Source organism: Meles meles, chromosome 1 (genome assembly GCF_922984935.1).
Source record: "Meles meles chromosome 1, mMelMel3.1 paternal haplotype, whole genome shotgun sequence".
In the NCBI taxonomy this organism is placed as follows: Eukaryota; Metazoa; Chordata; class Mammalia; order Carnivora; family Mustelidae; genus Meles; species Meles meles.
In genome coordinates, this window is record NC_060066.1 from 21,097,604 (window position 1) to 21,120,121 (window position 22,518).

Sequence of the window (22,518 nt, forward strand, 5' to 3'; positions counted from 1 at the left end):
ATACAATAGTTACATGCAACACAGTGGTCTTAAGAAAAAGAGAAATCTTTAGAGCCATAGAAGAGAGAACTATCGTGTAGTAGAGTTACAGTTGAAACCAGGGGTAGAAATTCTGGTCCTGCTTGCACTGCTGACTAGTTGGCTACCTCAGAGGTACCTGCCCTCAGTGTTAACACCAATAAAATGAGGCTGTTGGCTATATAATTTTAATGAGTTTCTATCCTCCTCTGACATTCAGTGACTCAATGAATTTATGATTCTGGGACCAAACTCGGAGGACATAAAGATCCAAAAAACCTAGCAGCTACCTTGACACCCTTCCCTCCTCCCTCACGCCCAGTTAATTACCAAGTTTGACCCATTTTACTAAGTCCGGGTTGGCAAATAATCACTTCTTTTCTTTTTTTTTTTTTTTTAAAGATTCTATGTATTTATTTGACAGAGATCACAAGTAGGCAGAGAGAGAGGGAAGCAGGCTCCCCGCTGAGCAGAGAGCCCGATGCGGGGCTCGATTCCAGGACCCTGAGATCATGACCCCAGCCCAAGGCAGAGGCTTAACCCACTGAGCCGCTCAGGTGCCCCAATCACCTATTTTCTTAAAGTTTTATTGGAAGACAGTTATGATCATTAATTGGCTTATTATTTATTGCTGCTTTTGTACCATGGTGGCAGAATGGGGTAGTTGCCACTGTGTGGTTCTCAAAGCTTTAAATATTTACTCTTTGGCCCTTTCTAGAATATGTTAGTCAACCCCTGATCGAAATCATTGGCAGATTTCTCATCCTCACTACCTTCAACCTAACTTAGGTCTTGACCTCTTCTCATCTGGTGAATCCATGAGCTTCTAAAATGAGTTTTTCTGACTCCGGTTTTGAGCCTCCCAAAGGTACTCCATATGGCAGCAGCATAATTTTTTTTTTTTTTTTTTTAAACCTTAACACCAACTTGCTTAAAACCCTTCATGGGCAACCTGCTGAACTCAGGATGAAATTCAAATTCCTTATCTAACACACAAGGTTAGAAAGCAACAGGACCTTAGTGACCTCTGAAGGCCTTTCTAGTCACAAGAGACTAGGTATAGTTTGACATGCCCCACGCTGTAGGAACTGGAAAACCCAGTAAGTAGAAGAGGCTGTCTTAGCTCACCTCACTGAGAGCCTGGCTGTAGATCTGGCCTGGGGTAAAATTTTAATCCAGATTTCTAGTTATTTCACATGGACTACATTTCCTTCTGTTGGCTCCTCTTGTGTGCGGCCCTGTTCACCCAAAGGGTGTCCTCTGGAGAGGTCAGGACTTCTGTGACGTTTCTGTCTCTGGTCCTTCCCTGTACTCATCTGGAAGGACAGAAACCAAGTCTCTTCCTGGTAACTCCCATGCCACTGCAGAAGTCTCTCTGATTGGACAGTAGAGGTCATGTGGTCAGGGATATGGCATGTGCTGATTGGCTTAGCGCAAGTTCACATATTTAAACCTTGAGGTTGGGGTAAGATCCCACCTGAACTATAAAGACTGTGAAGAAAGAGAGCCTTATTCCCAAGCAAACGTCAGGCTGTGTTGGAAACAGGGTGAATGAAGGTGAACTGGGACAAAATAACCCAGATTCACAGAGCATGCCATGAGCAGGATCGCCCTGACAGTCAGAAGCAGTGGCAGTTGCCGCACGTGGGGAGGCTGGTAATCAGTCTTCCAAGGTTTGGGGGTTAGGGTCCCTCACTCAGTGGGTCTTAATTCCGGCCAGTCATTAGAAGTACCTGATGCCTGGGCTCCTTGAGGACAATTTAACTTGGGTTCTCTCCCAGTTTGCTGGGTATGAGTGACTCTGCAAAGTTCTCCAGGTGATTCTGATATGCAGACATATTATTGACTGGGTTTAGGTCTGTCGAATGGGAACAATCGTATTCCAGCAAGATTGTTGTTTATTGATGTGTAGAAGGAATACAGCCTACTTACGTGCTCAAATAAATGGTAGTTTCTTAGTCATGATTCTTAACCTTTACAGGAATACTGTATGTGTTCCCTAACACCGCTCTCCAAAATATCACAGACAGGGTGACCTAAACAGTAGAGAGTTTCCCCCATGTCTGGAGGCTAGATGCCCAAGATCAAGGTGTCAAGGTGTGGTTTCTCTTGAGACCTGTCACCTAGGCTTGCAAATCGCCTTTTTCTTTTCTTTTTCCTTTCTTTTCCTTTCCTTTGTTCTTTTTCTTTTAACTTTTGTGCATACACATCCCTGCTATCTCTTCCTCTTTTTAGAAGGATGCTACTATTGGATTAGGATCCACTCCTTGGCCTATTTAACCTTAATTACCTCCTTAAATGTCCTCTCCAAATGTAGTCACATTGGGGTTAAGACGCATATGAATTGGGGGGACCTAATTCAGTGTGTATGATCTTGTATGGATCCTTTGATTCTCTGATAGCTAGGGTTCCTTTACCCAGTAAAATGCAGACACACGTGTACCTCAGACTTTGCATGTATTTATAGGACTTCAGAGTCTTATAAATTAAACGGGAACATCTGAAGCAGCCTCGCAGAGGAAAACACATACCAGAGAAAAGGATGTGTAGAAAAGAAGGCACGTCATTCTCTTTAGTCCATTCATTTAACGGCTGTTCCCTGAGTGCTGTGCACGTGTCAGGCTTAGGGTTAACCATGCTAGGGTTAGAACAACTAGTGACACAGGCAAGACTCCTTCTCTTACCACTTAAAACTTCTGCGGGACATGGACAGGAAACACACGATGCCATTCAGTGTTAGTACCACGTGCCATGTAGAGATTCAAAACAGAAAATGATGGGTTGGTGTTTGCCTGGGAAGCTGCTTAGATTGTGTGGTTAGGACTGTCTTCACGGAGATGAGACTTGCACAACAAGGAGTCAGCCATGCACATGGGAGTAAAAGGGCTTATGGCTGATGAAATGCCCGTTATTCTCTGGTTTATTTCAGTGTCAGCTGGCAGAACCACCTCCTCTCTCAGCAGCTGCTCCCTGATTCGGTTCTGCTGCCTGCAGAGTGAGAATTTGGGATCTGCTCTGGGATCGGCATAGCTCTTGTGGATTGCTTCTCTGCCTTTGGATGTCTTTCTCTTTTCCTATCTCTGAAATTTTTAGGTCCTGGTCTTGAAGGGGTAAGACTCACCCATCAATTCAAACATCTGTTCCTCTGAATTTTCACTGACATTACCAGAGTCCAGTGACTGTGACTTTAGCATGAAATAGAGTAACCCTTGTGGGAGGAGAGGTCAGAATAGTGATGTGGGAAATTCAGAAACAGTAATTGTATTGTAGTGTGTGTGTCTGTAATAGGATGCTGTGGCTCTGAAGGATCTAGAGGGACCCCAAACAGCATCTGGATGGAATGGAGAAAACTTCTAGAAGCTGTGTCCTAAAGATCCCCCACTGGCCTTAGGATAAAGAGCAAAATCCTGTTGAGAATTGTAGGCCCCTGTGTGTCTGGTACCTACCACCCTCTCCAGTTCTCTCCACCTCTCTCCCAAGAGAGGCCAGACTTGGTTCCTTACTTTAGGCTGGGGTCAGTTCTGCTCTGTGTCTCTCACTCTGGGGTCCAGGTTGAAGGGGCAGTAGCCTCTGGGGCATGTTCTTTTTCTGGTTATCACAAGTGTGTAAGAGGCCAAAACAAACTTTGTATGCATGATTTTTTAAAGATTTATTTTAGAGAGCACACGGGCAAGCACGTGTGGTAAGGACAGAGAGGGAGAGTGTCTTTTTTTTTTTTTTTTAGATTTTATATATTCATTTGACAGACAGAGATCACAAGTAGGCAGAGAGGCAGGCAGAGAGAGAGGAAGCAGGCTCCCTGCCAAGCAGAGAGCCAGATGCGGGACTCAATCCCAGGACCCTGAGATCATGACCTGAGCCGAAGGCAGAGGCTTAACCCACTGAGCCACCCACGCGCCTGAGAAGGAGAGAGTTTTAAGCAGACTCCGTGCTCAGAGAGGACCGTAACTAGGGGCTGGAGCTCACAACGGTGAGTCAGGATCTAAGCTGAAACCAAGAGTCAGATGCCTAACTGACTGCACCACCCAAGCACTCCTGTAAGTGTGTTTAACTCCACTGCTCACATCTGTCCACTTCTAGCCGTTGGCCCAGGTAACTTGGTATGGCCCAGACCAAAGTTATTAATAGGGATACACGCTCTGCTCTAAAGGAAGGGGGTTGAATATTTATCAGACAATAAGTTGATCGACCCTAGCGTGTAATGTGCTTAGAATAGTGCTCATCTAGGTCTGCCTAAAGTAGAAACAATGTACTTTTAATGGTCTTAACTTTGGGGAAGGGACAAAGAAGGGAGTAGTTTGTTAATAAGTAAACAACAGAGTTGGGGAGGATTATTAGGTAGGGTAAGATTTGAGCATATTTATAGCCTTATGGGAGGAGTGAGTGGTGGAAGATGGAAGATAGGGCAGAGCTTGAAGATTTTGGCTGAAATTCGAAAACATCAAGTGGGGTACCATCTTCCTAATGGCTTCCAGTGGCAGAGGCCAAGGAGGCAAGTGGTTGGTTTGGTAGATTTTTCTCTGATCTGAGCTCTTTATACCTGATTTTTCCCCTTCTCTTTAATCTGAAAGGCAAGGTTTAGATTGTAACAGTTGGTGTTTACAGTGTTTTAATGTCTATCATATTGTGAACTGACTAAAAGCATCTTCAGAAATAATTTACACCACCATAAAATGAATTGCTAATCTTTCAGAGTGTATTCTTTAGAATTGTTTTTGTTTTTTTGTGTACCAGCCAAGAAGATCTAGACCAATGAGGAACGTGGTAAAATATTTTAGAAGCATCGTCTGATTTGCAAGGCTGAGTAGGAATATAAATCCTTTCTTAAATACACAGTCATGCTTTCTGCCATTTACTTGTGTTGTAGTTTCTTTAGTTGTCTCTTAGGGCAGTGTTTATGTATGTGATTAAAATGTTCACATGATGCACACCCGCCCACCAATGTTCAACTGTAGGATTCATGGGTGGGAACATAAGGGCTGTGGGATATGTTGGCTTGTACCAGCAATCATCACGTAGCCCCTATTATGGGCCCGGTATTTAAAAGGACATAGGTATTGAAGTTGATCATTAACAACCACTTGATTTATCGGATGCCTAATTTTTGGAGTAGTGACTTGAAATGGCCACATACTACCTTGTGTAGTGCAGATAAATGCTTTGGGAGTTAGGACTAAGGAATATTAAGTATGTGTCGGCATGGGGAGATGGTTTTAATGAGACTTGTGACCATCCTTTAAGATGCAGCTCATCTCAACAGATGAATATCGGCACGTATTTATTCATCTTTATTACTGAAGTACAACATTGGCTGTTTCCCTCTGCTCAAAGCATGTCTTCGCTTTCCAGTTCGGTGAACAATTCCAGAATTCTGATCCTAATACCAAAATCTCATACACTCCTAATCTGCTCCCTGATTATCCTTCTGTCTTATCTCCATATTTTCTTTTCAAATGACTTACTCTTCCTTATAAATGCTCTACTCTTGCCTAATCTGTACTTTGATTTAAATTGTTCCCTCTGCTTGGCTACCTTCCCTGATCTATGGATGCAAACCTGGCCTCTTCAAAACCTACCTGAAATACCAAGTTCTGTGGAGTCTTGCCTGTTTTTTTTTTTTGTTGTTGTTGTTGCTTTTTGTTTTTTTCTTGGAAGTAATCCTTTTCTCCGTTTTTGAAACCTCTCATTACTTTCTCCATAGCTCTTATTCCCAATCTGCCTTGCTCTTGAGCCATCTGCAAGTAACTTTTGGCCTGCTTATTTTTGGTCATTAGCCTTTAAATTTATAGACTAGTAATTTCCTTTTTTTTTAATGGAGACACAGTTTATGTAATCTTCGCTAACTTTAAAGCTCATGTGTGCTGAAACACATACCTCTTAACCAGTTTCATAAAAGGTAAGCATTTAACACACGCACACAAATGTAGGGAAGACAATATCAAAAGACAAGGCTTTATACTGAAAACTTTGGCCAGTGGAAAACTCCTGAGGCTATCTGGTTTTTTGTTGTTTTCTTTTCCATTTCACTGAGGACCAATAAAATGTTCATCCTCTCCAATAAAATGTTCATCCTCTATCTGTCCTCTCTGGATAGACCTTGAGGAGCCACTCTTTCAGAAATTTTGAGACTGTGAGCTTTGCCATAACTGATTTCTTTGATTCCCAGTTTATCTCTATACCCCTGCATGATAATCTTGGGTCTCTAAAATCATATAACAACAAAAATAGCACTGATCTGCAACCTAGAAGCAACCAGTTTGGGTAATAAAGATCTGACTATTGTCTAAAATAATACATAAGTCACTTTTATACACCCTCTGATCTACTTCTATAAAAGAGCAACAGGCTGAAAGTGCTGTTCATTCTAAGAGCAAAAAATTTATGAAACTTCTGATGCGGCATTTTATCTTTTTTTCCTCTTATCCCTAAAATGTACATATGGTTATTTAAATGATTAAGAACAATTTAAAAATAGAGAAAAGTCAATTATTTGCATCAATCTCCGTTGCTGGGTTTTGTTTTTTTTTCCTCCAAGAAACATTTACAGAACAGAACAAATTGATTTTTAACATTGGGCAGAGAGATACTGATCTTGTCAATTTGCACTACGCACCGAACTTTGTGATGGAAGTGTTCAGTACTCTGCACTGTCCAGTATGGTGGTCACAGCCGTGAGCGCTATTGAAATGCGGCTGGTGTAACTGAGGAACTAAATTAAGAATTTTATCTAATTGTGATTAAAATAGCTGCAGGCTACTATCAGGTTCCCGGATTGGACAGTGTGGCTTCCCAGATCGACTAAGGAGTTTTGAGCTGCAATTTGTGATGCCGACTTGGGTGACATTTTATCCATTTTCTTAGTAAACCTGAGAAATTTCAAAGGAGCATTTTTTATTTAGCAAGTTATGTATGTATTAATGGCTCTATCGACCTTTCTGAGCTACTTCTTGTCCTCAGGTCACAAGTTTGAAGATGCAGATTCTCAATCCACAAATTAAGATCTGTCCATTAACTGTTACGGGTCTCCTTTCAGCGACCATGACCTTTGACTTATGCAGATCTGTGCATACACACACACACATACATTTATGAAGATAAAGTAAAACGGTAATGGGGCTGGTTAAACTTGAGCATTCCTGCAAGTTACTCTGAATACAAAGTGTGAGCAAACAAGATTGCCTGTGCTCTCACTCCAGCCCCTCAGGGAAGAGGAGCACTCCCATTCCTCAAGTCAGACTGGAACCTATCCAGCCATTTGCATGTTTCTGTGATTGGACACATACTTACTTTTGCCTGAAATACTCATTTTTATTTAGTTGCCGGGATTACTCTTTCAAGAGAATTCTAAGTTTCTCTTTCTTCTCAAGTCTTTTTCTTAACTTTTGTCTTCCCAGTCACATTTTTTTTCCTTAGTGGAGCTATTGTGTCCACACCCATGTAGATGGGTATACCAAGGGTAAGGATAGTTGTTTAAGACAAAATCAAGATGATTAGGATACTAATAAGAGCAAAGGAGGTAATAAAGCAACAGGTAACATTTGTTGAATGTCACTCAATATGCCAAGCATTGAGCACTTTAAATACATTTCATTTAATTGTTCTAAAACATTATCAAGAAGTTAGGAGTATTCCAATTTTATAGGTTAGATAACCTTAACCTAAAGCTTAAGTAATTTGCTGAAGGCCACACAGCTAGACAGTGGTAGAGCCAGATTTATTCAACTCCAAAGCCCATGGTTTTACGAACTAAACAGTAATCAAGATGTAGAGGGAGTTAAAAATAGCTCTTATTCCCCAGAGTATCATGTGTGGCGGGGACAATGTTGTTTGTGATAAAAGGGGCCTTGTTTTCATTTTCCTTTTTTCCATCTTCATGGTGGCCTTAACCAAGTTGCTTAGCATCTCTTTCCTTCCTTTTTTTTCTCCCCCTCCCCCGTCCCCTCCGGCCCCAGTCATGGTCAGGCTCTGGTTCCTGAGCATTCTAGGCCTGGGACTGACAGGGCAGGCACAAAGGAGGGAAGACGTAGCGGAGGGCTCTGTGCATGCCTGGGCCCACAGTTCTCCTGGCTGGGTCCCGAGAAGACTGCTGAGGATGGTGGGCGGAAGTGGTAGACCTTTGGGTCCAGAGTACAGCACTTATAGGGGCAATAAATACTGACACGCCAGGCCCATGACTGCAGGCACAGGGGACAAATAAGGCTTGGCCTCTGGCTTTCTTGGGCGAGGACTGTCTGCTGGGGCCGTGGGCTCCAGCGCTGCCCACTGGGACAAAGAAGGCAAAGGTATGAGGACACCTGGCCTCCCAGATGGGAATGGAGGCAACTTCGGTTTCGGTGGTTTGGCTTTCCTTGGAGCCATCCCCAGAGCCCTGGATGGGAGAGGGGGCTGGCTGGGCCCTGGCAGGCAGGGGCACCGCGGCAGCCCATCCGACACACTTCCCTGGGCCACAGGGATTGCAGATGGGGACAGCTATATGCGCATGCTCCTGCAGACATGGGGGGTTAGAGGTTATGACACTCCCACAGCACACATTCCACCTGTTCAAGCATCATGGTTAGATGGTTCTTGACAGCGATGGACATACTAACCAGAGACTGTGAAAGCCTCCTTTCTGATTTCTAATACCTTACTGATAGGAGATGAAAAGTCCTCTGTCTCTGTTAACTTTGTACCATCGCCACTTCCTCCCTTCCTGAAATCCCACACTAATATGTAGGCTTTCTCAACGATTAGTCACTTCTTTCCATTAGTGTTGTTTCACAGGGATTGCCGTCCGCTCACCAGCAGAAAGTGTGTTACAAGCTGCACATTCCTCAACTCTCTCACCAAGGTTGTCTGTATGTTTGAAGCTGTTCTCTGCCTTCTGAGCCATCCTCCCCGCCCTACCCCCAACTCCCAAATTTCACTTCAGTTTGCCCTTTTCATTCAGGATTGTCACTTTTAAAGTCTCTACTGTGTTTGCCCTTTAAAGATATAGTACTACTGTTTTGTTGACTCAACAATTATTAAAGATGTTAATGGTAAATATTGTTAATACTTAATATTCCTCTGTTGTGATGGAGGAGGGCAGTTCAATGAGACTGGTGTTCATTGAACGCTTGGTTGATGTCAGGTATTCTGTAGGTTATCTCACTTTATCAACATATGGCAAGAAAGTAGAACTTGGACTTGACTCAAGTAAGGTTGAGTATGGGAGTTGTGTTGGGTGTGGGAGAGCGATAGGAATGAAAACCGGATTCAAAAATCATTTCTCAACTCTATCCAAAAAGACCGATGAATCACAGACCTGTACCCCTGAAACAAATACTACATTATGTTAATAAAAAAATCTCTAAAAAAATACAAAAATACTAATTCAAAGGAATACATGCACCCTGATGTTTATAGCAATATTATCTACAATAACAGAATTAGGGAAACAGCTCAAATGTCCATCAGCTAATGAATGGATAAAGATACACACACAGAGAGTAGGATATTATTACTCTGCCACCAAAAAAAAAAATGAATGCAAATTGCCATTTGCAGTGATATGAATGGAGCTAGAGAGTTTAATGTTAAGCAAAATATATCAGAGAAAGACAAATACCATAGGATTTTACTCATAGGTGGAATTTGAGAAACAAAACAAACGAGCAAAGGGAAGGAAAGAGCCAAACCAAGTAACAGACTCTTAACTATAGAGAATAAACTGACTGACGGTGAGGTGACCAGAAGGGAGGGAGAGGGGATTCAGGAGTGCACTTGTGATGAGCGTGGGATGAGGTATGGAAGTATTGAATCTGTAAATTGTACACCTGAGACTAATATTACACTGTATGATAATGAATTTAAATAAAAACTTTAAAAAAATAAATATATCCAATGTCTGTATTCTGTTTCATTCTTAAGATACATGCTTGCTGTTGTATATTAAATAAGCTTAAGTGTTGAGTTCTGAGTTTGATACTTATATTATGTAACCAAAGCAAGATCTAGAACATTTCCATTTCTACTTACGAGAAAGCTCCTACTTTTTGCAATGAAATCTTTCTTTTCCAGTGGGCTATTGAACTCATGCATTGACCTTTTAATTTTGGTTATCACATATTTTAGTTACAGCATTTCCGTTTGATGCTTCTTTTGGACTTCTGTTTCTTTGCAACTTTGTTTCTTGGCTAAAACTTTCTATCTTCTCATTTGTGGCAGGTATAATTGCTCATTAAAGACTTTTCATGGCTGCTTTCAAATCTTTGTCCATAGTTCTGAGATTTCTGTCATCTTGGTGTTGCCATCTGCTGATTTTTTTTTTCTCATTAAGTATGAGATCTCCCTGGTTCTTCGGTATAAGTTTGCTTTTTTTTTCCCCTTAATCAAAACTTGGACATTTTCATTTTATGAGACTTAATCATATTTAAACTTTGTTTTAGCTGGCTTGGAGACCACTCTGGCCAGGTGTTACCTGGGAATTAGGGCCTCATTATCACTGGGTGGTGGTGAAAAGTCCTGACTCCTTGCACCAGGCTTCCTCTGACACTGTCCCAGAAAGGAGGGGCCACCTTACTGCTGGGTGGACGTGCAGGTCTAGCCTTCTCACATCAGCTTGATGGACACTGCAAGTGAGGAGGTGGCCTTGAAAATCGTTGACAGATATGAAAGTCTGGGCTCCCTATGTGACTTTCTATAACCCCACCCTCTTGGGGGTTTTGGAGTACTTTCGTACAGCCTGGGGAGGGCGGCAGTCTAGGCTGTCACTCAGCGTTTGTTGGTGGGGGTGATTAGGTTACTTATTTATTTATTTTTTTTTTTTTCTGTGATGTTGGAGTAGAGCAGTTACTGTCTAAAGGTTTGTCTTGTTAGACTATCCCTGTTGTAGTCTTTTGCCTAGAGACAGCAGGCTTTTGTCTTTTGTTTGTTTGTGTCCTTTGAGGTTTCTAGGTAGTAGACTTCTTCAGTTCTAAGTATGGAATGTAGATGAAAAACCCCACGGAATGCACATCATGTCTTTCCTTGAGTTCTAGAGTCACCCAAAGGACTGCCTTCTCCCCTACCTTTCAAAGCTCTCTGTGTTTGTGTTATATAATGTCCGGGGTTTTCATTTTTTTCTTAGCGGGACAAATGGTGAGAAGTGTGTCTCTTCTTTTAGAAGCATCTGAGGCACTACTTGATTTAAAAATGTAAAGACCTAAGGAAAAACAGAGTAGGTCACATACAGTAAAGAAAAATAAAGTTTTGTGAAACTTGGCTCAGTTTATTTATTTACACAGATGTGTTTGGGCATGGGTTCACAGTATGAAATACGTTTCGTACAGTATCCTGGTTAAAAATGTTTGAGTCACCCGTCCTCCTTCTCTCTGATACCTGAGACCTCTGTCTAAAGCTTCACAGAACCTCTGACTGTATCTGTGCTACTTTTCTCCTCCTGGAAGAGAGGAGTTAACGTTTGTGCCTTAGAGCTTGTCCAAAGCCTTTCCCCATTCTGATGTGACCTATGTTAAGCATTATTTTAATTTCTGCTGCATTACATGGTCTAGTTCATACATCATGAGTAGGAAGCGCAAATGTTTGCTGTAATTGTCACTCTTAGTTTTGGGGAAGCAAGGGTCCCTGATAGCAAACTCTTTTTTACAGAGGTGACAGCCAGCCTCTCCAGATGAGTGAGCCCGGTGAGGGTGCCTCATGGGGCTCAGAGGAGGCAATGTCCTGACCCAGCTGCATGTGGCCTGCACATCTGGCTGGGATGGACAGTCATCCAGCTCCAGCTCTGGCGGCCACACAGTAGCTACTGGGGCTCCCACTGGGAGGACTTCTGGGAACAGTAAGAGTTTTGGGGGTTTCGGCCCATCATGTCTCATGATATCTGCTCCCTTCTCTCATCAGAGGAGTGCCTTTCTCTCCAGCCCCCTCTTAGTAACAGATGGGGAGCCATCTATTCCTGGTCAGTTACAGCATTATTGAGAACGGACATGTGATTTTTTAATGCCTCTGAGTTAGCGGAAATTTGTATTTTACTCCTATTCTTTTTGATAGTAGGAAAGGACTCCAACCCTGTATTTAGAAGTGTTAAGCTTCTGTGTGTGTGTGTGTGTGTGTGTGTGTGTGTGTATCTTTATATAATGGAATACCACATTTAGCATACATATACATACATATATATGGAATTCCACATATAACTGGTATGTGTATATATATAATGTGTATATATAATGTATATTATATAATATGTATATTTATATAATATGTGTATATAGTAGATAAATATATGGAATACCACATTTAGCTGACCAAGGAGAGGTCTAGAAATCCTATTTGGTCTCCTAGTCTGACCTGAATGATAAAATCAAATATAATTGAGCTTACTTAAATTGCCTGGGAATGGGGGAGCGTACAGGGTAAGTAGAAGGTGAGTTCCTCAAAGGTGCAGGAGTCCTACCTTGTTACGGCGGAGGGGCTACAGTTCTCAGATCCCAGAATCCTCCAGGGTTTGGATGTATTCTACTCTAGAACGAGGCTCAGCAAACTTTATTTTTTATGAAGGGATAGCTCATAAATATTTAGTTTTTGCAGCCCATATGGTATGCCACAACTACTCACTTCTGCCATTGTGCCATTGTAGCAGAGTGGTGGCCATAGAAAGCATAAAATCATGGCTGTGGTCCAGTAAAACTTAGGAACCTTGATATGTGAATTTCATGTAATTTTCATAGATCACAAATATCCCTTTTAGTTCCCCGCCCCCCAACCACTTAAAAACGTAAAACTGTTTCTGCCATACATAAACAGGCAATGGGCTGGATCTGGCCTATAGGCCATAGTTTGCTGACCCTGCCTTAGCAGATGACTGCTGAACAGGTTTCTTTGCCCAAAGAGACCTTGTGCCCTGTCCATTAGCTTAACCCAAGCTCTTCTTGGAGACCTACATTTCTCGTATACTTGGTATATATTCATGTTAAAACATTAGTGATATGACACCCGTGGACACATCCTCGTTAATTCATGCATAAGTTCTTATCAGTGACGTAGGCACTTTTCTGGGCACCAGGGTCTCCCCAATGAGTAAGTTTTGCCATCAGGGCTTTATCATATCATCTGGATTGATTCGACCTGTGAGAGTATTTTTCTTGATAACATGTATTTGTAATGTACAGCTTCCTTGCTAAGGTTATTACTATACTTATTCAGCTTTCCAAGTCAAAATGGGAGTGATGAAACCCATAGCACAATATTTTGCTAGGATTTTAGTTTTCTTTTTTATCCTTAAGGAAGAGCTAAGTAATTATATGTTGTTTAAGTAGAATCAAGTGTTAGTTTGGAATGGTTCATCTTAAGTCACAGAAGACCTGACTCAGTGGCATCTTAGGTAAAGGATTGTTTCTCGTGTAGCATCAGGTCCAGATGTAGGTAGTTAAGAACGCAGTTTGAGTAGCTCAGTGCTGGTAGAGCCCATGTGGCAATTAGCCTCTTGGTTTTCACGTTTATAGCCTTACGATCTATAGCCGCTCTGGGTATCACCTCTGCATTTGAGGCAGTGAGGTCGGTGAGAGGGGTAATACCAAAATCCATCTCTTCTGTCCATTCCGGAACCGTGTCTTTACACCTCAGCCTTCTGCTTAGGTCCCATAGGCAGGAATCTGTTCACAGCCACATGTAGCTACAAGGGAGGCTGGGAAAGTGAGTGACCTTGTGGGTAAGGAGGAAAACACTGGGAAGTGTCTGCTACAGAGAGAGGGCTCTTATGATGCCCAGATTATTTCTAGAGGGTAATGCTCTGCTGAATTTGAGTCCAGAGTATGATAAGGCACCTCCGTTAATGAAGCAGATATGTACAGAATGTCTGCTGTGTATATATTCTATAAGAGGTATGAAACAAAGACTGTGTTTCCCAGGAACTTTAGCTAGAAGCAAGGCATATATCTGACCCTGGGATCATGACCTGAGCCGAAGGCAGATTCTTGACCGACTGAGCCACCCAGATGCCCCTAAGTTTTTTTTGTTTTGTTTTGTTTTTTTAAGGAATCACCATATAGTGTTACAGCAGCTGCACCATTTTACGTTCCCAGCAGCAGAGTATAAGAGGATGGGCTTGTCCACATGAAATAGAGCTGGTAGCTTTGCTGTGGCATCTCAAAAACAATGCAAAAGCCTGTGCAATTGCAGTAAAAAAAATAATAGGGACTTAATTTCTTATTTTTAAAATTTATTTTTATTCTTACTTTTTAAAAGAAATATTTATGGAATCTACTTTGGTTTTTAATTCTTGATTTTTGAAGAACTTAGTATCAGCAACTTTAACATGAGGAAAATGAGAGCAGCCCTTGAGGGAAAGACTCACTGGTAGCTTACAGTGCCCATTCTGTAACTAGAAATCAGGAAGGCACAGAGGGGTCAGGAAGACCAGAGAAGCATGAAGAGGGTCTCAGAGCTGACCTGTGAGCTGCTGAGCCCATTAAATTGAGTAAATAACTTCAGTGAAAACAAGAAAGGGCAGCGATGAGGACAGAAAAGAGAACTCAGATGAAACACCTTTTACCTGATGAACAAAGAAATGGAGGTCACAGCTTATAAAGAGGCCATTTGAAAGTTACTTGATTTGTAAATATTCGGGACATAAAATTTCAGGGAAAACAATGCAAAGCCTGTCAGAAATGGTTTTAAATGAATAAACTCAAGCACAAAACCTAAATCAACTACTGGGTTTGTAGGCGAGGAGGGAACAGCTATGGAGGATTAAAATACTTGTGTGAGGAAGGTGGCTACGTGTGCAGAAAGTCAAAATCTCATCTTCTGCTTCATGTTTATCGTTACCTTACGTTGTAAATGCTAGGTGTTTACCAGCAGAGAGACGTTTCCTTTTGATTTAAGACATCATTGTAAAAAGGGAAGAGATTGCTGGTTCATTCAGTAAGAACCAGTGTTAACGTAAAGGCCTGTTCTGTGCCGGGTTCTAGACTGGGGAGTGGAGGTCGTGGAGGTGACTAAGGGGAGGGGCCTGCCTTGAGGAACTTGTAGTGGTGGTAAGAGAGGTGGACAGATCAGTGAGGGAGACCTCCTCCATGCCGTGAGGGAGACGAAGCACCGGGGTGCCGTGGACATGGAAGGAGCCTAGCCCAGTGGTTCTTGATCTGGTAACCAAAAACTCCCTAGAAGGCTTTCAGAGGGTCTGCGCACATGGGGTGTGTGAACTTAGCCTCCCAAAGGAGCATGTAAGACTAGGGCATAGTGGAACCTCTTTCTAGGAGGACGGACCAGCCCGAGCAAACGTGAAGGAGATAGGAGAGTCTGATTTAGTGCAGAAGGCAAACAGGAGGTACTGGAAACCACCAGCAAGTCAGTGGTATTCGGAGGCTATGAATTTCAAGGCAGGAAGCATCCAGGTATCATTGCTGCAGAGAAAGATCAAAGCTATAAATTGTTCTTTCTCTAATGTCCAAATCTATCCCATGTTAATCTTTCATTTCCCTTCACAAGCAAACTTGTTTTTGTAATCATGATTTTAACATAGTGAATATTTGTTACAAGTAGACCATTCTTTGGAGATGGAGAACCTGATTTGATATTAACAGTGATTTGCCTCCTGCTCTTACAGATTTTGGCTACTAAATTCTCTTTCTACGCTGCCTCAACTGGGCATTGTGATCTGTTCTCCAACATCCATTCTGCCCCTGCCTTCTTGAATCACAGCAGCGTGGTTTGAGGAAGGGAGCTTGAGCCGAGGGGTCAGCTGGTTTAAGGGTAGCCCTCTCTACACTGCCAGGGTTTTAGTTCATTGAGGAGTATGTGATTCACTTTGGGCTGATGAGAAAGAAATGAAAGTTTGGAGGAGGATTAGGGGAAGGAGAACAGAGTCAACTAAACTGTCACTATTGCTAAATGAGAACTAGAAGCTTATAACTCTAGGTGCCATGAAGGGATCCAGGCTTAGGACATACACAGGTGATGTTCTGGATAGCAGAATGGAGAGATGAAAAAGAAATCCAAACCCTTGATAATCCTTTAGAGCTGGCAAATCCATAAACTCTGACCTTTTACCATTACTGGACTTCCTGTTCTGAATGCTAATAATTTTCCATACTGTTAAATTTGGTTTTGCTCATCCAAAACTTGAAATCATCCATATAAATGATGCTGGACCTTTGTGATCTTCAGGAGATCCCTGCATCACTTTTTGTGACTGTGCACCTTCAGTCTCCTTTCCCTTGTCTGTGAAATGAATGTAGTTCATCTCACCGCGTTTTTGTGAAGATCATTTGGGATCCAACACAAAGCGTAAGGGGGAAGGCATGAACCAGTACGTGTTGAATGTCTCCTGTGCACCATGAAATAGGCTGGTTCTTGGCTCTAGGAAGCTTAGAAGCTAGAAGAGAAAGTAATTTTCGTATTAAAGAGAAATAATTTTCATATTAAGGGATATAAATGAGACCACATGCACATAGACCTTTGTACAAGCAGTTTAAGATCACTCAGTATTTGAATACTTACCGTTCCAGGCACAGTGACCCAACATGGGGTGGGGGCAGGGGGATGGGGAAGAGGATGAAGGAAAGGCCTATCTGAAGAAGGCTTCTTTAAGCCAAAACCTGGCAGATGAGTAGGAGTTAGGTGAGGAACAGGGAGAACATTTTAGGCAAAGAAGCATGACGTACAAAATCTGAGAAGTGTGAAAGAACTTGATGTGCTCAGGAAGTAGGAAGTGTGAAATAGAAGTGTGTGGTCAGAGTAGAGTGAATGAGGGCTCTGTGGGTGATGCAGTTGGCAAGGCGGGAAGCGGACAGCGAATGCAGGGCCTTGTTGGCCGTGCTACAGGTTTTTGAACGATGTAGGTGTAAAACGAAGCCATTCGAAAGTTCTAAGCCCAAGGGTCTCACAGTCCCACCCGTACGTTTTTTAAAAGTGGGGTTCCGGAGCTCAAGCGAGGAAGAGCAGTTGGACGAGTCAGCCGTGCAGATGAGAGCCGTGGGTGGCTTGGATCAGGGTGATGACAGTGCGGAGGGAGCCACGTGGACGGCCTGGAGCAGAGCTGTGGGCGTGGAGCTGGCCGGACCTGGCGAGGGATGGAAGGGCTGTGGCGAATCGTGGAGAGAGCCCTGCCAAGGATAGCTCTGGTTTCTGGGTAACCGGAGAAGACTGGAAAATGCATTTGGGGAGGGAGTGGTATAGAAAGACCAAGGATCAGGTTCGAACATGTTGAATTTGAGGCGTCAGGGACACCCGGGAACTGGGATCCTGAGCTCCAGGTTTCACTCACGTCGGAAGCTCCTGACGGGTCTTCCTGGGCCACGGTTAGCGTTTGGGCATCACTGGCAGTTGGACCGTGCTGGAGTGTGGGAGTGGATGGTTCCTGTTAAGGAGAGCGTGGAGAGTGGGGAGGGAGCCCCTGCCTTGCTTCTGGGAAGCCCACCCTCGTCTCTCGGGTGTCACATGCCCTCTGGGAAACCAGGTAGGAGGAAACCCTGACCTGAATGGGGTGCAGAGTAAGGAAGAATTGTAGAACCGGGGCAGTTGTCTAAAAGGGGAGCAGCGGCGAAAGGGGGGTACTGAAGATATTGAGTGAAAGGTTATCAGTGAGGTGGAATCCTGAGGGGGATAGAGGGAAGGTTCTGGCCCTGAGTTCTCTGAGGCCAAAGGGCTCAAATTCACCAAATTTGAAGGGGTAGGGTCCCTGGGAGGTGAGATAATTTATTACACACACACACACACACACACACACACACACACACACGTTGTGTATGTGTGCCTATACATAGGCAACCCCACACCCCCTGGTGGTTCATGGAGTTCATCTGGGGATGAAACGCATGGTTCCCATAACACTCACTGTTATTTCTTTGAGGATTCTGGGTACAGTGGAGGGGCTCAGTAAGTATTTGTTGAAAGAATAAATATGCTCAGAAAATGGGCTGTAGACTTTGCAGAGGTATCCATGTTGGAGGATGTGGAGAGCATAAGACAGGAAAAGACAGAGGCCACTAGGCTTGACTCCCTGGAACCCTCCACGTTGGACTTTGCTTCTCTTTCATATAGCAAACATAACTCGTTCAACATCACCTTTTTCTGCCTCTCCTATTGGGCTATAACATCTTTGAAGGGAACATCTGTCCTGTATAAATCCATGTTGCCAGGATATGGCACCTTGTAAGTGCTCAGCAAATTCCTGGGCAGTGACTTCGAGGCAGATGGAGGCAGAGACGAGAGCTCAAGGGCAGGGGTTCAACTAGTTTGGTGTGTAGGTTGTAGTAACGAAGTTACCTGGTATTCTCCTCTGTGATGGGGGAATTAGTAACTTGCCCAAGGTCAGAGAAGTTGGAAGTGACAGCTTCTGGGTTTGTACTGAAGTCTTTCTGACTTGAGCGCTCAGGGTGCCCACTACACCATGCTCCCTTCTCCCCAGAGGTTTCCCCATAGTTACCACAACCTTGCTGCCTCCAGACTTGCCGCTACCTGGTTTCTTCCTGCTTAAGTCAGATAAAATACCATCATGGACACCTTCTTTGTTGGACCTTGATTGGAGTTAAATGTTTCCCTCTCTCCTAGCTCTCCACTGTGGCTTGAATCCCCGGGCTGTCGATCACTCCGCCCGGGCCGAAGGCATTAAACTGCAGATTGAAGGGGAAGCTGTGGAATCTCAACCCATTAAAAACAAAAATTTTCAGAAGGTGCTTGACCAAAAAGGAACCCCCAAGCGACTGCCAACAGAAGCTGAGACGGCTAAGGTAGGTCACTATCCACCTAGTTACGGAGATTCCAAGGTTATAGCCCTGATAAAAATGTTGTGGTCCAGCCACAGAGAACGAAGGGTGCTTTTTCACTACTCATGGTGGTTTGCCAGGCTCAGATTTGTCATTTTATGACATTAGGCATATCATGGGACTATTCAGGCCTCAGATTCTTCCATAGAGATAATAAAAACTCCCTCCCTCCACCATTGGGTTGAGCAGATAAAATAAGGTCATGCATTGGAAGGATTTTATTTTATTTTATTTTATTAAGATTTTATTTATTTATTTGACAGAGATCACAAGCAGGCAGAGAGGCAGACAGAGAGAGAGGGAAGCAGGCTCCCTGCCGAGCAGAGAGCTCGACTTGGGGCTCGATCCCATGACCGTGGGATCATGACCTGAGCCGAAGGCAGAGGCTTTAACCCACTGTGCCACCCAATGCCCCATTGGAAGGATTTTATAAAAGGCCCAGTGACACATGTGTTTGAAGGACTTTCGCAGACACACACTGTCAATCACTGGTGTTTTTATTAAACAGATGCATTCCGGGTACTGTTTCCAAGACCTCTTGGTGTATGGCCTCTTGTGTCCCTGTAACAGTTCTGTGAGGTAGACAGTCATAAACAGGACTCCAGTCAGTGAAAGAGACAACCATGTCTACTTTGGTTTTGGATTCTTTTTTGTCTTAGATGTAGGCACAGTAAGATGGGACGGGGCGGGTCGATGTTCCTTTAGTAAGGACCACCGGTTCTAAAGGTTTTCCCCAACGGAACTGGCTGTAAATGGACTTTTGTCTGAAATCAGTGAAGATGCTCATGTTTGGGGGGCCGTTGAAGATGTTCATATTCATTTGCTCCTTGGAAATTAAAGAATGTCCTCTTCGTATGGTATTCGGTTTCTCCGCTGCACGTTCTCTGCAAAGGAATTTCCCTTCAGAATGAATCCGTGCGTGCCTTGGAAAGCGAAGCTTACAATCGCCCAAGAAAACGTGAAGTGGAAAGGTCACTAGGCTGTCCTATAATCAACTCCTTCCCGACTCCGAACATCTTCCAGAATCGAATGGGAATTTCTCTGCTTTATCTGCAGTTTTGAATCATGACTATTGTTACTTCCTTTCTGGAGTGTGGATAATTAAAACTGATGACCTGAGGTACATGCTTGTGTGTGTTGTAGAGCAAGGGGAATGAGGAGCCGGGAGATTGCACATACCTTGCTGTAAGCTTTTTAGTGGAGAGACATTGCATCTCCTGGGAAATTGGTGGATGGTGGAAGTTTGGTCTGTGAGCAGAGTTGGAAATAGGTGAGCCCTGTTCTATCCCATTATATTTAAATCTCCTCAGTCTCTGATACATACACCAGCATCTTGAAAGAGCAAGGGGGGGAAAAAGTATTCAGGATCTTTCCCTAGGAAGATAAATAGCTTGAGTAGGATCTTTTCAAAGGGCTGCTTAAAACTATTAAAAATTAGGTAAGTGAAAAACTAGATAAAAATTAGAAATATATATTAAAAATAGATAAGCTATTATTTGTCTGATATTAATTGAACTCTAGACATTTCCAGATTATCTCTTATTTGAAAACAGTCCAGGACTGTGAAGGTTTGTTGAAATCGGACACGATGTGATTACTGGTGAATGAGACTATGGGATGTGGTAGTAATTCCTGCATTTCACATTGGTAGCGTTTGCCTTTGCCTCGAGATCCCTTATGGTTGCTTTGCTGAAAACGTGCTTCACAGAGAATGCAGTGTCTACAATGAGCCTTTCCTCGGGAGTGGACCAGGCCACAAATGGGAAACCAGATTCATTTGAATTATCCTGTTCATCTACAGTGAAAGGGGTTTAGGGATGTTGTTTTCACATTGACATCCTTTTTAGGAGTGAAGACACCAGAAGTTTGAGTAAAGCTTAGACAAAGTATTTGCTTTTCTTCATGGAGGACCTGATGACAGTGGTGGTTGCTGGGGCGGGGGGGGGGGTGGGGATGAGGGGGTGGGGATGAGGGGGTGGGGAGCACAATTAAAAGTAAGCCCGAGAGTGTGATTACTGCAGACCTGCATCTTTACCTGCACTGAACCTTCCAAGCCACAGAGGGATGAACTTGTTATGCGCATGTGCAAACACAGTTAAATGTGTTTTGTTGTGAGTTTTCTTCTTTTTTTCTTGGATAAATAAGTGAATCTCGGGTAACTTGACCTAAACTTTAAAAAGAAAAAAATTCTGACTATAAATGTGCGCATTTAAAGCCACTCGGTGGTATAAATTGGTACAGTTTTTCTGGAGGACAGTCTGATAGTAGTTACTGAAATCATAAATGTGTGTAATTTTTGAGCCCATAGTTCCCTCTCTAGGAATTTGTCCTGAGAATTAATCATCCAGATGTGCAAAAATGACTACAGGACAGTGGTCACTGGCATGATTCACCATGTGAAAATGTTGGGAAGAGCTCAAATGTCCATTCCTAGCATGCTGGCTAGAGGAACTGTGTCTGTTCATGCAATGGGATAGAGTCCTCCCTTCATAAGGGTAAAGGGGACTTATGGATTTATCTAGGTCCGTTCAGGCTTCTATGACAAAATATCCCAGACTAGGTGGCTCATCAACAATAGAAACTTATTTTTTTGAAGATTTTATGTATTTGAGAGATAGAGAGCCACAAGCAGGGGGAGCAGGAGGCAGAGGGAGAAGCAGACTCCCCGCGGAGCAGGGTCGTGACCTGAGCCAAAGGCAGATGCTTAACCTCCTAGGTCCCCCAAACAATAGAAATTTATTTCTCACAGTTCTGGAGACTGGGAAGTTCAAGATCAAAGTGCCACCAGATTCGGTCTGAAGAGGGCCTGCCTCCTGTTCCTAGTCGGCCATCGTGTCCTGTGTTACATGATGGAAAGGGACAAGGGTGCTCTCTGGAGCCTCCTTCAGAGCACGAATTCCATTCCTGAGGGTTCCAGCCTCATGACCTAGGCGCCTACAAAAGGCTCCACCTGCTTATACCATCACATTGGGGTCAACTACGAATTTTAACAGAACATAGAAATTCAATTTGTGACAGTATTTATGGGGGAACATTAGTGTGATAATTAAGCCGGGAGGGGGTGGGGAGAAGGGCACAGTGTGTATAGCGTGTTCCCATTTATGTAAAAAGGTCTTTTTCTATATAAAAGTCTCACTGAGTCTGGAAAAGTTTATTCCACAATTTGAATAGTGGTTTATATCTGGAGTTGAGAATATAAGGAAAATGTTCTCTTTGCTTCTGTTTTGAGGTTTGTTTTTTGTTTTTTTTAAAAAGAGACGCATGTTTTTAAGTGTATTGACTTCACATCTTTTTTCGGATTGCCCTATCAACTTGAGTAGCTCAACTGGGACTCTTTTTGTTTGAGTCGATATTCTGCCTTTTAAGGCTGTGTTCCTCCCAGGCCTTCCCATGGTTGCTGGTAAGTTATTTGCCAAGGCAGTGAGTTCTCTTGGAGATTTCTTGCCTTCGCGTGCTTTCAGTTGTGAAGACCATTTTGGGAGGTGCTTTTGTGTTTGCCTCTTCTTGAACTTTCTGGGGTGTCACAGCTCTGACCGAGTGTTACCCTACGGTTCAGTTGGACTTTCTATCCCTTTGCTACTGATGATGCAAACCCAGTGCCCCCCATCCCGTATGCACTTTCTTGTTGGCAGGCTTCACACAGGGAACCTGGTTCCAGTTCCCCATCATGCCTGCGGCCTCGCTGCTTGGAATGCAGCCATGCTGGGTTTGGAAACCAATCCCTCCCTACGTCACCTATTCCAGATCCCCGGGAGGCAAAGTGAGGTTCATGCCT

At 43.3% G+C, this 22,518-nt stretch overlaps 1 protein-coding gene across 2 annotated transcripts in view; it reads left to right on the forward strand.

The window, feature by feature from the left end:
• SAMD12 (sterile alpha motif domain containing 12) overlaps positions 1-22,518 on the forward strand; it is a 389,138-nt gene that overhangs the window by 20,979 nt on the left and 345,641 nt on the right. For both annotated transcript variants that reach the window (XM_046017068.1, XM_046017062.1), the window contains exon 2: positions 18,529-18,707. In XM_046017068.1, coding sequence (XP_045873024.1) covers positions 18,529-18,707 — 179 coding nt within the window. The remainder of the gene's footprint in view (positions 1-18,528; positions 18,708-22,518) is intronic.